At 55.9% G+C, this 13,728-nt stretch overlaps 2 protein-coding genes across 2 annotated transcripts; one reads left to right on the top strand and one right to left on the bottom strand.

Annotated features, from left to right (window-relative positions):
* Window positions 1–169: 169 nt before the first annotated feature.
* Window positions 170–8,298, top strand: GALNT5 (polypeptide N-acetylgalactosaminyltransferase 5; the record flags this gene model as incomplete). Its single annotated transcript, XM_079539365.1, is given in 12 exon segments — window positions 170–764; window positions 767–1,093; window positions 1,096–1,300; window positions 2,986–3,152; window positions 3,846–3,965; window positions 4,063–4,198; window positions 4,759–4,878; window positions 5,190–5,307; window positions 5,446–5,769; window positions 7,086–7,166; window positions 7,277–7,429; window positions 8,158–8,298. Coding segments are annotated over 12 exon segments (2,487 nt in total).
* A 3,038-nt stretch (window positions 8,299–11,336) lies between these two features.
* ERMN (ermin) lies at window positions 11,337–13,490 on the bottom strand (the record flags this gene model as incomplete). The annotated part of the gene is made up of 3 exons (XM_079539191.1): window positions 11,337–11,746; window positions 12,824–12,928; window positions 13,250–13,490. 3 exons carry the CDS (start codon window positions 13,488–13,490, stop codon window positions 11,337–11,339), a joined length of 756 nt encoding a protein of 251 aa, XP_079395317.1.
* Window positions 13,491–13,728: the final 238 nt, after the last annotated feature.

The following is a 13,728-nucleotide window of genomic DNA, read 5'->3' as shown; positions in this document are numbered from 1 at the left end:
CCAGGGGCCGGCGGGCGTTGGGGGGGGGCTGCCACGCAGGCAGGGAACGGCGGGCGGCCGGGGCTGCGGCTGAGGCTCCCCCGCGCTGCGCTGAGCCGGGCAGGGAAGGGGACCGAGCCGCCCACCCCCAGGCAAGGCGGCCCGGACTCGCCCGGGGGCTCGCGGGGAGATGAACGGGCTGCGGAGGCTGTTCCGCGGCAGCGGCCGGGCGCTGGCGTTCGTCTTCGTGGCCTCTGTCATCTGGCTGCTCTTTGACATGGCCGCGCTCCGGCTCTCCTTCGGCGACAACGGCGCGCGGGCTGCGGCGGGACGGGGACGGCGGGAGCGGGAGCGGCCCTGGAGAGCCCCCCCGGAGTCGGAGGGCGGCAGCCGCCGGGACCACAGCCTCCCCAAGGCCACGGCGGCGCGGCTGGCGGCGGCCGCGGGGTCTCGCGGGGGCGCGGACGGGAGGAGCGTGCCGACGACGGCAGCGGGGGAGCGGGGGCCGGGCGGGGAGCGGAGCCCCCCGGAATCGGCAGCCCCGAGCGGAGGAGCGCGCCCAGGGGGCTCGGTGGCGGCGGTGTCCGTCCCGCACAACGTGGCACCGGCGGTCAGCGCGGCCCCGGCACGGGCGGAAGACGCGGTGGCGGATCGGACCGTTCGCGGGGGCGGAGAACCGCGGGTGCCGCCGGGCAGGGCGGGAGGCAGCGCTCCGTCCCGCAAAGCCGCGTTTCCTGCAAAGCGAAATGGGACGGAGGGAGCCGCGCACGGTGCCCACGGCAGCCCGACACGGGGGGGGCCGCCCCGACGGCCCGGGCAGCGCGGCACGGGGAGAGCAGAGGGGGAGAGAATGCAGCGTCTCCTGCTGAGCACTTTGTCCTTATTAGCAAAGAGGGGGTCAACGTCAGCAACCCTGCAGCCCCCAGCCTCGGCTTTGACTCTGGGGGACACTTCACCCGAAGCCAAGCACTGCACCAAGTACTGGGGAGCAATGGCACCTCTACCACACACGCCTCCAGCAACACTACAGCACCTCGCACCCTGGGCCATGGCACCTCCAGGGCAGCAGCAGCAGGACCAGGGGTGGCCCCCAAGCTGGGTGGGCAGGAGGCAGCAGCATCGGCACGCACCGAGTCCTGGCCATGGATGTCACGCTGGCACCCAGAGACCCTCAGGCACCCGGGCAGTTTGGGCATCCGGTGACAGTCCCCGATGACAAACAAGAAGAAGCCAAAAGTCGATGGAAGGAAGGAAACTTTAATGTCTTCCTCAGCGATTTGATCCCAGTGGACCGAGCCGTAGCAGACACCAGGCCTGCTGGGTAAGCCCTGCTTCGCCGCGCTGCTGGGTGAGTGATGCTGGTAATGGTGAGGCTGGGAGAACTTCCAGCGTGGCTTAACTGGCTATGCATGCTGACCAGAGAGGTGAGGGCACAGCTCAGCATATATCAGGTGTATCATATCAGGTGTTACACCATTCAGTGCTATTTGGTGTCAGCGCTCATACATTTGGTTCCACACACTGCCAGTGTGCCTGGGTAGAGTAGCCTTCCCTGCCCATGAGATCGGGGGCTGGCACCCACCTGGAGAGTAGGTGGCAATCCAGCCAAAGCCACCTGCTGTGTGCCAGCACACGGATGTGCCTGTGCCAACACAGTGATAGGGACATCCCAGGATTGCTCCTTTTCCCACTGTTACTGTCCTGCTGTCCAGCACAGGGATTCAGCTCTGCAATCCTGGGACCTGTGGGCAGCATGGTGATTGGAAAGCAAATAATTCACAATGATAATTCATAATGAAAGGTGATGGCCTCACATTGCACCACGGAGTGTTGTATTGGGTACTAGGAACATTCCTTCCCCAAAGAGCAGTCAGGCAGTGGCACAGCTGCCCAGGGAGTGGGGGGGGTCAACATCCACGGGGGTGTCCCAGAGCTGTGGGGATGTGGCACTGAGGGATGTGGGCAGCAGGGCCCCCCATGCCATGGGTGGGTGGTGTTGGGTGTGGGGATCCTATAGGGCTTTCCAGCCTTAATGGTTCTGTGGTTCTATAGCTCCCCATGAAATGTGCTGCTGGTTCTGTAAATGGCACTTTGGGCAGGTGGGAGAACTCTGGTGCACAGACCCTCCTGTCTCTGCCACAAGAGCTGTGACATGGGGTTTGTGCTGTGGCCTGTCCCCATCAATGTACATGCATTCCTATGTTGCTCTGGGAGCCATTGGAGGTCCTTGCATGGAGGAACAGGGCAGAGGAGGAGGGAGGCAGCCATGGCAGCTTCCCAGTGAGCAGAAGGTGTCACATACAGAAGCCACCTGCACACAGAGCAAGAACTGCCTGCAGCAAAACCAGAGTTGAGGGCCAAGTGCTGGGAGCTGCAGTGCAGAACAGGCCTGCAGGAGCACTGCCCACCTCTGGTCAATCAGAAATGCTGCTGTCACAGCCGTTGGCTATCCGGGATAACGCCTGGCTATCCGGGTAACAACGCCTTGACCAAACAGAGGCGGGTCCCCACGTGCCCCAGTTCCTCCCACACTGCTGCTGCAGTCCCTCTAGAGCAATTTGCCCAGGATTAGGTAGGAACCCAGATTTCCTGGCCAAAACAAAGGCTGCACACTATGTGGCACTGCGTGATGGGGCTGAGCACCATGTGGGTCGGGGTGGCAGTGCCAGGCTGCTGCCAGGCCACGGGCAGGAGACCTGAGGGAGCAATCTCCAAAGCAGCTCCAGCAGTGTCAGAGCATACACCTTCCTGACTTCAAGGGGACATCAGCAGAACATCAAGGCTGCGGGCCGCTTTTCTTTAGAGTCCTGTCTAGGGGTGCGGTTTCAAAAGAATTTGACTTCTGCTTAACATTAGTTACATAGAATTAATATGCATGCACGTATATAAAATATATGTGTTTATGTATGTATGTTCTGTATAATGAGCAAAGAAAGGGAGCCCCAACTCGCAGAACGTGGTGAATTACCTTCGGCAGTGACAAACCCATCACTGCCCTCCATGCAGGTGCTTGGAGCAGCAGGTTCACAACGACCTGCCGACCACCACCATCATCATGTGCTTCGTGGATGAGGTGTGGTCCACACTGCTGCGCTCGGTGCACAGCGTGCTCAGCCGCTCCCCCCCACATCTGCTCCAGGAGCTCATCTTGGTGGACGACTTCAGCACTAAAGGTGAGTGAAGCCACTTCTGCCTTGGTTAAGCTGACACAGCTGGAGCCAGAATACAGTTTGTTCTTTGTTACCCACTTTGAATACTAGTAAGAAGTTGCATTTTCTTCTCCTGATGTATTACAATGCACGCACAGTGACTCCACGTGTGTGGCACAGACACGCAGATGGTTCCAACCTGTGCTTTGCTGTACTTTGGCTCTCTGCTGGCTTTGACTCTTCAAAATGTTAAACTGATCCAATTCTCTAAGTGGTGCTCCTTCAGGGAGCGTGCTGCCCAGACACCTGTGTCCCTGCTGCAGATACAGACCCCTCCCCAACCACCTACAGTGAGCAAAGCAGCACGGGTGAGAGAGAAGGGACTCATGAAACATTTTAAACAACCAACAGTATGTGCTCATACCGTTTACTCCCAATGATGTCTTTTCAGTGTCCCTGTTCATTGTTGGACCAGATGGCCTTTGAAGGTCCCTTCCAACTCAAACGATTCTATGTGTCCATGAAAACTACATTTTGGAGTCTTTTGCCAATGGTTGTATTCCCAGCTGGGGCAATGAACCACCCCAGCTTGTGCCCCAGACCTGCAGACACCCGTGTGTCCTGGAGAGCTTCCAGGAGCACTCTGCCCATCACTTCTCACACCTGGAAATGGGTGCAGGGTGGGTCTGTCAGCCTCGCTCTGCCCTTCTCCATCAGACTACCTCAAGGAGAAGCTGGATGCATACATGTCACAGTTCCCGAAGGTGAAAGTCCTGCACCTCAGAGAAAGGCACGGTCTCATTCGGGCCCGGCTGGCGGGCGCACAGGTGGCCACAGGTGAGACACAGCCAGGGCATCCAGGGCTCCCCATGTGGCCCAGCATGGCCAAGGGCTGCCGGCATGCACCCAGCCGTGCCACAACTCCTGCCCATAGGCACCGTGCTGACCTTCCTGGACTCACATGTGGAGTGCAATGTGGGCTGGCTGGAGCCACTGCTGGAGCGTGTCCGCCTGCACCGTGCCAGGGTGGCCTGTCCTGTCATCGAGGTGATCAGCGACAAGGACATGAGGTAACACGGCTCAGGCCATCCTGCTGTGGGAGGAGAGCCCTCGCTCTGTCTGTCAGAGTGCTAATAGTGAGAAGCTGTGCACCATGACCCTCTGCCCGGCCTTCCACAGGGGGCTACACCAGAAATGAGCAGCAGCGGTCCTTGCCACTGCTTTATCACACACACCTCTTTGCCTTTTCATGAATTTCAGGATAAGAGGTGATGGTCTCACATTGTACCAAGGGACGGTCAGGCTGGGTGTTGGGAGCAATTTATTTTCAAGAGGAGTGGATGGGCAGTGGCACAGCTGCCCAGGGAGGGGGGGGTCACCATCTCTGGGGGTGTCCCGGAGCCATGGGGATGTGGCACTGAGGGATGGGGCATGGTGGGGTGGGCTGGTGAATCCTAGAGGTCTTCTCCAGCCTTAATGGTTCTGCCATTGTGGATGAAGAGAACTTCTGATGAAGTTTGTCAGAATCTTGTTTTAATTAGGTACAGACGTTCTTCTTTGTTCATTAAGGGTGACATTTCAATCAGGAATGTGACTCAGAATTCGTCATCTCCATCTCTGCCCTGTTCAGCTACATGACTGTGGACAACTTTCAGCGTGGGATTTTTACTTGGCCGATGAATTTTGGATGGAAGCAGATTCCACTAGAAGTCATTGAGAAAAACAAACTCAAGGAAACTGATATAATAAGGTACAGACAGCAAATCTGAGAGCTTTGGGAGCCCACCTGTTTGCAGTTAGCAGCTTGCTCTGTGCTGGTGGTGTGACACAGGGCATCACCCCACCAGCCATGGCAAAGCCCCAGCCATCAAATGCTGTGTTTTTAATGTTACCTTTATCAGTTGGCCCCAAAAGGATGGGTCCCAGGGTCTGCACTGTAAGTGCAAACCCACACACCAATCCCAGGCACCTCACAGCCCTGTTTCTGGGTGACCCCTTGGTGAAGGTGAAGGAGATGGGTGCATTCTAACCGCCTGACTTGCACCTTGCCACCTGTTGCAGGTGCCCAGTAATGGCAGGGGGCTTATTCTCCATTGAAAAGAAGTACTTCTTTGAGCTGGGGACGTATGACTCAGGACTGGATGTCTGGGGAGGTGAAAACATGGAGCTTTCGTTCAAGGTAGGTTGCTCCTGGCAGCCTGTCCTGCACGCCTGCTGTGGGCACTCCTGCAGGCACAGCCACCAGCCCTGCCACTGCTCTCCTGCCTTGCACAAAGCCGGAGCGCAGCGTTCCTGCCCAAACATCTCTGCTCCTCAGGTCTGGATGTGCGGAGGAGAAATTGAGATCGTCCCGTGCTCCAGAGTCGGGCACATCTTCAGGAACGACAACCCCTACTCGTTCCCGAAGGATCGGGTGAGAACGGTGGAGAGGAACCTGGCGCGCGTGGCTGAGGTGTGGCTGGACGACTACAAGGAGCTGTTCTATGGCCATGCGTACCACCTGCTGCCGCGGCGCGCGGAGCTGGGCGACCTGAGCCAGCAAAAGGCGCTGCGGGAGAGGCTGCAGTGCCGCAGCTTCCGCTGGTACCTGGAGAATGTGTACCCAGACCTGGCGGCTCCCCTGGTGAAGGCCAGCGGGCTGGTATGTACCCAGTGGTGCTCTTCTCCTTTAAACCTCGTCTCGCTGGCTTGGATTAGAGGCACGGAATCATCTTGGTGTGCCTGGCTCTGAGCAGCTTCCTGGCATGTGGTGGTGGTTTAGGCTCTTTAATCCATCATGACAGTCAGGATTCCGCTGTATTTTTATGAAGTTTTCTATAAACTTCATCAAGTCTGAATTTTTATGAAGAGCTCCAAGTCGCGTTTCTGAGGGGCGTTGAAGAGCCGTGCAGTTCTGTGTTATTTCATTCCGTGCCCACCAGCAGGGCGCAGCACATCGCCGCTCTGCTCCGGAATTCTGCCAAGACAACGCGCTCAGTTCCTCGCAGTCTATTTCTGATTGTAGTCACATCAGTAAAGTGCCTGCTTTGTAAGATGAGGTACAGCAACACCAGCAGTGCAACCCAGAGGGCTCCCCACCTGCCCCGTGTGTCTGAGTGCAGGCGCAGGAGCTCCACAGCAAGATGGGCTTAGCAGCACTAGTCTTGAGAACGTGGAAAAAATGTTCCAAATTTCTGGAAAGCATTCACTTTTTTAGGAGTTCTGCTCCAACTACAGTAATAAAACCCCACATCAAATCCAGCGCAGGGCAGTGAGGCCATACACAGGGACCTTTGTTTCAACGGAACCACAACCTCCTCAGTTCTGTGCCTGTGAAAATGTCCGTGGTGCTGCCATGCTTTGTCCCAATTCAGGCCACCTGAATTGCCCTTTTAACTTCATTCTCAAAATTTAATAGGGCAGAAAATCTGTTTTTCAGCTAGCTCTGCAAATTCCAGCTGTGCTGAACCCTAACCAAATTTACTTGGGAGCTGTGTTCTGAACAACCTGTTTATTCCCCAGGATTAATTTGGAAATTCTTCAGCAATTCTGAAAGAGGGAAAGGAACTGCGTTTGCAAGGAAAGAAAGACAGGAGTGCGCAGCCCTGCAGGGGCTGGGAATTGATAGCAGCACCTGCAGCCGTGGCTGCTGCCATCCCTGTGGTGCACTGCTCTCAGCCACAGGTCATGGGCAGAGCTTGGAGCTGCTTTCAACGACCTGACCCAATGCTGTGCACTGAAAAGAGCTCATCTTGTCCTGCTTTGAGTGCTTCCAGAAGGGGCTGGGTTCAGGTTTCTCCTGCTGTAGAAATGTGTAGCAGAGCCAGTGTGCGCTGACACACGCACCAAGGAGCGTGATGTGTGGTGGCTCTGCTTCCCCCGTTTGAGTGTGCAGTGTTAATCAGTGCCGGCACGAGCACGGCCTATGCTCTTTGTGACAGCTGATGTCTCAGTGTGCATGTTGGTGCTGTTTTTCAGCTTGTGAACGTAGCCACGGCGCGCTGCATTGCCGCACAGAACACCTCTCTGGCTCTGCAGGCCTGTGATGCTAACAACAAGGTAAGGTGCCGCACGGAGCACACTGTGCCATTGCTGTGCGTGCCCCTGCCCCTGTGGGAGCGGCTCCCGGGGTCCTGGCAGAGGGTCCCCATCACCCATCCCTCCTGCAGGCACAGCACTTCAACTACACGTGGCTGCGGCTGCTGCGGCACGGAGAGCTGTGCGTGGTGCCTGTGGGTGCTGCACCGGGACTGCGGCCCTGTGGGGGCTGGGAGAGCGACCTGGCCTGGAGGCACAGCTCCATGGCAGCACGCCCTGAGCTGGTGAGTGGCGTCCCAACTCCCCACAGCCCCCAGCCCTGACTGCCTGGCCACTCTCTGTCTGGAGCGGGAGGGAAGCGCCATGGCAGGGCTGTGCGCAGCAGGGCTGCAACGTCTGCAGTGTGGTGACAGCCACAAGCCCTGGTGGGACACCAGGTGATGGGTAGCTCTTACACTGGTGTTGGTATCCACTGGTGTTCCATTCACAGTGTGGCTTTTTTTAAAGAAAAGTGTTTTGAAAAGGAAGAAAATGGGAACTTAACTTTATGACCTGTACTGCAATGCCTGTGCTGGCCCTCTGTAGGGCTTCGCTCTGAGGAACTTGGTAATACTCCTAATTTTGCAAAGAAGAACAGTAGCTGTGACTTAGCACTTCATCCTATAGCAAAGATCCCTTTCCTCTTCTGTCCAAAGCAGAAATACTTCCATGCATTATGGGGAGAGGGGCAGCATGGCATGTGCAGTGCTTTACCTTCTGATGCCACAGTGACTGTGTCATGTTGGTGATGTAAGTTGCATTTACCATATACAAAAAAAAATCCAGTTTTTGCCCAGGCAGAAATGCACATGTCCTTTCAGGACTGTTTCCCACCACATGTGTGTGCAAAGCACTGCAGGCCAGGCACAGAACACCCCAATAGGAGCAGCCCTGGGACAGAGCCTGTCTGGTATGGGGGCTATGGGGGGGAAAGATGTGTAGATGTGAACCCAAAGGATCACCCTCTCCACAGGCTGAGCACCTTGTGGTGCAGCACCAGCATCCACCTGCCTGCCTGCTCGTGCACCCAGTGCTGCTGGCCCTGAGGCTGGGTGCATGCAGTGCCACCAACCGCTACCAGCAGTGGAGGTTTGGCAGTTACCATGTGGCGTGATGGAGCACTGGGCCACTGCAAGACATCCAGCAGCAGCGACAGAGCTGAGAGTTCCTTTCCAAGCCAGAACTGAGCCAGCACAGAGAGAGCTTGGAGCACCCCGTGTAGAACAGCTGGCATAAGGACATTGGAAATGTGGTTTTCTTTCAACTGTGAGGCAAAAAACCACATCGTTTTCTGTGTTATTAAATAGAAATATTTTCTGAAATCCTCTGTCTTCTCATAAGCTGACCTTTTTAACATCCCAGAAGCAGCACGTGCTGACAGGAGTACCTCTGGGCTCCTTGCTCTGTGTGCAGCCAGCAGGGCACTGTGGGGTGGCTGTGGGCACTGTGGGGTGGCTTCAACACTGCAGCTGCACATTGCTGTCCAGCACTTACAGGCTGCTGCAGACCAGCTCACACTTCTCCTCCGAGTTCAAGAGGCACAGCGTAATGTTGCCCTTCACATTGAGGATCAGTGCTGACAGCACTTGACAGCCTGCGTCTGCCAAACCATTGACTGCCCTAACAGATTTCCACAATTGGCTCCTGCTCCATATGTCTTCCTGATTTTATCTCCCCCCTTTGGTGCTGCTCGCCTGCAGTCACTATCAGAAAAATTGCACAGATGTTGTTTGTGCAGTCATGTTGTATCAGGAGCATGGATTTCATTAAATGTTGTTTGCTGACATTCAATCATTTGTCACTGAACAGTCAGAGCGTGTTCTCATGTCACAGTCACATCCCATCCCCAGCATTGTCCTTTGCATTTATCCCCCTGTGCCTGTGTCAGTGCTCGCTGCGCTGCTGGTGTCTTTGACTCAGACCCCAGCACAGCCTCAGGGACTGCTGGTGACGCACAGGGAGCATGGATCCCAGCACAGCTCCTAACCCAGCACAGTGACAACAGAGAGGAATTAGTTTCAGAATGAGGCTGTGCCTCCAGTCCTGACCCCCTGGAGCTGCCTCCCGTTCCCACCATGCTGTGTGCCCTAAATGTCATAGAATTACCATGGCGACTCTTAAGGTTGGAAAAGACCTCTAGGATGACCGCGTCCAACCTCGGCCCACCCCCACCATGCCCACTGACCACATCCCTCACAGCCACATCTCTCCAGGCCTTGAATGCTCCCAGGGATGGTGACTCTACCACCCCCTGGGCAGCTGTGCCGGTGTTTGACTGGCGCAGGAGAAGAAATGTTTCCTAATACCCAACCTGTCCCTCCCCTGGCACAATGCGAGGCCATCACCTCTCAGCCTATTGCTGTTACCTGGAAGCAGAGGCAGACCCCCACCTCACCACAACCTCCTGTCAGGAGCTGTAGAGAGCTATAAGGGCTCCCCCGAGCCTCCCCTTCTCCACGCTGACCCATTCCAGCTCTCTCAGCCTGTGCTCTCCATAGGTCTGTGCTCAGAGCCTGCACAGCTCCATTGCCCTTCTCTGGGCACACTCCAGGACCTCAGTGTCTTTCTGGTAGAGAAGGGCCCAAAACTGAACACAGCACTGAGGTGCAGCCTCACCAGTGCTGAGTACAGAGGGACAATCACCTCCTGCTCTGCTGGCTGCACCACTGCTGACATAACCAGGATGCTGTTAGCCTTCTTGGCCACCCGGGCACACTGCTGGCTCAGGATCAGCAGCCATCCACAAGCAGCCCCAGATCCTTTTCCTCCACACAGCCTTCCAGCCACTGCCCCACACCTGTAGTGCTGCATGGGGTTGCTGTGGCCAAAGTGCAGGACCCGGCATTCGGTCTCATTGAACTTCACCCCATTGCCCTCAGCCCAGCGACCAGCCTGTCCTGGTCCTCTGCAGGGCCTTCCCACAGAGCACCTCCCCTGCGCACAGCCCTGAGAATGCAAGCCAAGCACTGCAACACGGTACAGGCAGGTGATAAATGGAGACCTGCAGTGGGGTTGGAGCTGCCCACAGTGCAGCCCCTCCAGTGCCTGGAAAGGAGCAGGGGGAGCAGGCAGGTGCCAGCAGCCTGCCGGGAAGTGCTGAGCGGGGCTGGGGGAGCACCAGGCAGCGGGGAACAGACCGGCACTATGGGGCATACAACCAACCTCTGAGGTTTTTGCAAACCGAAGAGCAAATAAACAATTCTGAATGGTACAATGAGGACTGTGTTTTGTTTGTACAATACAGAATTGCCATTTATTATTTTGACGTTGCCAATAAATAATTGCCTTTCTGTGGAACAAAAAAAAAGTCAAAGCAATACTCAGTGCTGCTAGAAATAATGTAAAACTGAGAATTAAAAAAGCAGTGATGGCTGAAGGGGAGTGCTGGGGTGGGAGTCACGGTCCAACCCTGCTCAGACCGCCTCTCCTTTCCTAGAACATCCCCACTCCTTTCTGGGATGATGTCTGCAAAGCTTGATCCCAACTCAAGACAAAGCTTTCCGTAAAATAGTTTGAAAGAGACCGCATCCACAGCACTGTGGTTATACAAGAGAGCTTTAAAATGGAGAAAGGGAAAAGGCTGTGTTCAGGTGGCAAAAAAAATATTACCCCTGAAACCTGCTTTGTCTCAAAAAAAAAAACAAAAAAAAAACAACAAAAAAAATTAAAATTTTGCATCTAAACTTAGTTTGAAAATTGATAAGAAACGTTAAGAAATGCAGCCACAATGCAAAATGGCAGCATGTGGAGAACACAGCTGTGGTGCTGGCAGCCTGTACTGGACCGATCCCAGAGCTGCATGGGGCTGGGTTGGGCTGTGCTCACTGAGGCTGGGCCGTGTGGCTCCAACCACCCCAGCAGCACGAGGACTGCAGTGTGCTCAGGGCATGCTGCCGTGTGAGTGTGGGTATGAAAAATGGAGGGAAAAGGAACAGGTGAACTTGAAGTGAATTGACGTTACACCTTCAGCAAACCAACCGTTCCCTGTCCTATGGATGCCCCACCTGCTGTCAAGGGGAAGGTAGTTGGGAAATCACATACAAAAAGGAAGCAGGGATAGATCTGTGCTGTATGAAGGCAGTGTCATGGGACACAAACAAAACCAGAACCAGCACGAGCTCTCAGGCACATTAAGAGATTCCCCACCTCGGTTTATAAGTGCATCATGGACTCAAATTCATCGATTCTTTGTTTGGTGTTTCCTTTCCTGATCTTCCTGTAGGAGATGGTGTTGTACCGGGAGTAGCTGTGCCTGGAGATGTCGTTCTTCTTCCCCAGCCCCAGCTGCTCCCCGGCCCTCTCTGCCGGCGCATTGCAGGTGGGGCTGCAGGGGGGGGACATCTCCGTGCTGCCCTCCTGCTGCTGGGGGACCGCGCCGCTCCCCTTCGGCACCTCTATCACCTGCACCTCGTCCTCCTCGGTGTCCTCCTCCTCCTCCTCTTCCTCCTCCTCTTCTTCCTCCTCAGCATCTTTCCCTCTCTGCTCGGTGCTGTCTGTGGGGGTCACCGCATCCTCCCCACCAGCACTGCCCGCTGTGCCTGCTGTACCCAGCGCCCGCTGCCCTGCGGCACAGAGAAGCATGGTGAGCCCCGTCTTACTCAGGTGGATGAGGAGTGACACCTCTAGGATGAGTTGTGGCACCCCCAGTATGAGGTGTGACACCCCCAGGCTGCACCCACCGTGCACACACGCATTGCAGGCGCAGCCCAGCACACAACAGTGCCATAGCTGCACCGCTTGGGGCTCAGATCCTCTGCCCACCCAGGACGTGGGCAAACACACGTCCCCACTTGGGAAGTGTTTGGTATTGTTCTGCTTGGCACATCTCTGCTCCCATGTCACAACAAACACTCTATTCAGTGTCTGCCTGCAGGGTTCTGGGTAGTAATTAGACTAAATTGGTCAGGTACTAAAAAGCTGCCTGCAATTTGGAGATAAAGTGCTCGTGGCTGAGGTGAGGGGGCCGTGCAGGATCGTTTAATAGATTTTATTGTGCACTTGCAAAGCAGCACAGCTGGAGTGGGGATGTTGGTGTGGAGAGGGAAAGCCTCCATCCTGACTCATCTCAAAGCCATTCAGACGTATTTTGCTTAGGACAAATGCTCATATATTTTTTGCTTTCTTAGGGAAAGGTACACCAGTTTCTGATCACGAGGCACAGCCATGTATCTCCTGTATCTGCATTCACACGGCTTAGCTCTGTGACAATCACCCCAAGCTGCTCATTTGCTCCCCTCTGATGAGGAGCTCAGTATCGATGTGGCAGCTGACATACAGGAACCAGCAGCTCACAGCAGCCTGCTGGGCACGCGGGTGGGGGCAGCAACATGGGACAGCAGCAGTCATGAGAGCCACCAGCTCTCATCCCAGCCACCGCCTGTCCCCGTGAGGAGCCCAGAAGCGTCCACATGAATGCTCAACACTGGGACATTACACTGGAGCCCTCATAAATCAGGGAGGAAAAGGGTCTGGGTAGTGAGGACACGCAGCTACAGGCAGGAATGCATCTCTGTCCTCTGCAATGCAACGCGAGGTTTTGGCTGAATTTGGAAGTGATAAAACTGCATAACATTGCCTGGGAGGCTGCTTGCTGCCACGCTCAGGCTCCGGCACTCTGCACACACAGCATTCTGCATTACCTTCCTCCAGCTCCTGCCTGCAGGCTCCCATGTCCTGGGGCTCAGTTGTATCCTGGGGCTCAGCTGCTCCCTCCTGCAGCATCACAATGTTGTCCTCTTGCTTTTCTTTGGGAAATACAAAGGACAAGAATTGGACTCGTGGAACAGTTAGTGACAATAATTAGGCTTTAACTGTTGCAGATTGGCAGCAGAATTTTCGAGCAGAGCTAAGAAATTGCTCTTTTCTTTGGTCACATACATTCCAATCCATCCTTTGTAACCACCAGCTCAGATCTGTCGCTAACAATTACTCCAAGTCTTGACACCCACAGTTGCAGCTCAGGAGCTCTGAGCAGCACACATAACACATCCAGCTGTTCATAAGGCTGCACATCAAACAATCTTTTCCGCCCAAATACTAAACAAAAAGGCAGCACCGCACATTACCTCTGCATCGCTGCTCTCCATCACAGTCCCCACGTGCTACATCCGACGAGTTCCCGCTTTCCTCCACATTTCCTTTTGCCAGCGGAGTGCCGGGCTGCGCACCCGCCTCCACGCAGGGCACCGTCCCCACGGCTCCGGTGATGCCATCGGTGATGCCGTCAGCCAGCGGCAGGCCCTCCTGGGGGGCCGCGGTCCCGTTGCACGCTGGCAGGCCGGGCACCGAGGACACGTTGTCGCTCATGCTGAGCGCCCGGCGCCGGGCCGCGTGTGCGGGCAGCCGGCCCTGCTCAGCCCCGGCGGTGACAGCGCGGGGTTTGGCCGTGGCACCGCGGGGTCCAATCGGCGTCTCAGCCACCACGCGGGCTGCCCCGGCCGCACGGTTAAATGCCCACTGCCATTTACATAAACAAACAATATGAAGCAAGGCGGCTTTTGTGCTGGCGCGCAGAGCGGGGCTCTAACGTGTCAGCCGCGGTCAC

The sequence above is a fragment of the Tetrao urogallus genome (genome assembly GCF_951394365.1).
Source record: "Tetrao urogallus genome assembly, chromosome: 8".
In the NCBI taxonomy this organism is placed as follows: Eukaryota; Metazoa; Chordata; class Aves; order Galliformes; family Phasianidae; genus Tetrao; species Tetrao urogallus.
Note: the sequence above shows the minus strand (reverse complement) of the source record. Positions and strands in the feature narration are given on the sequence as shown.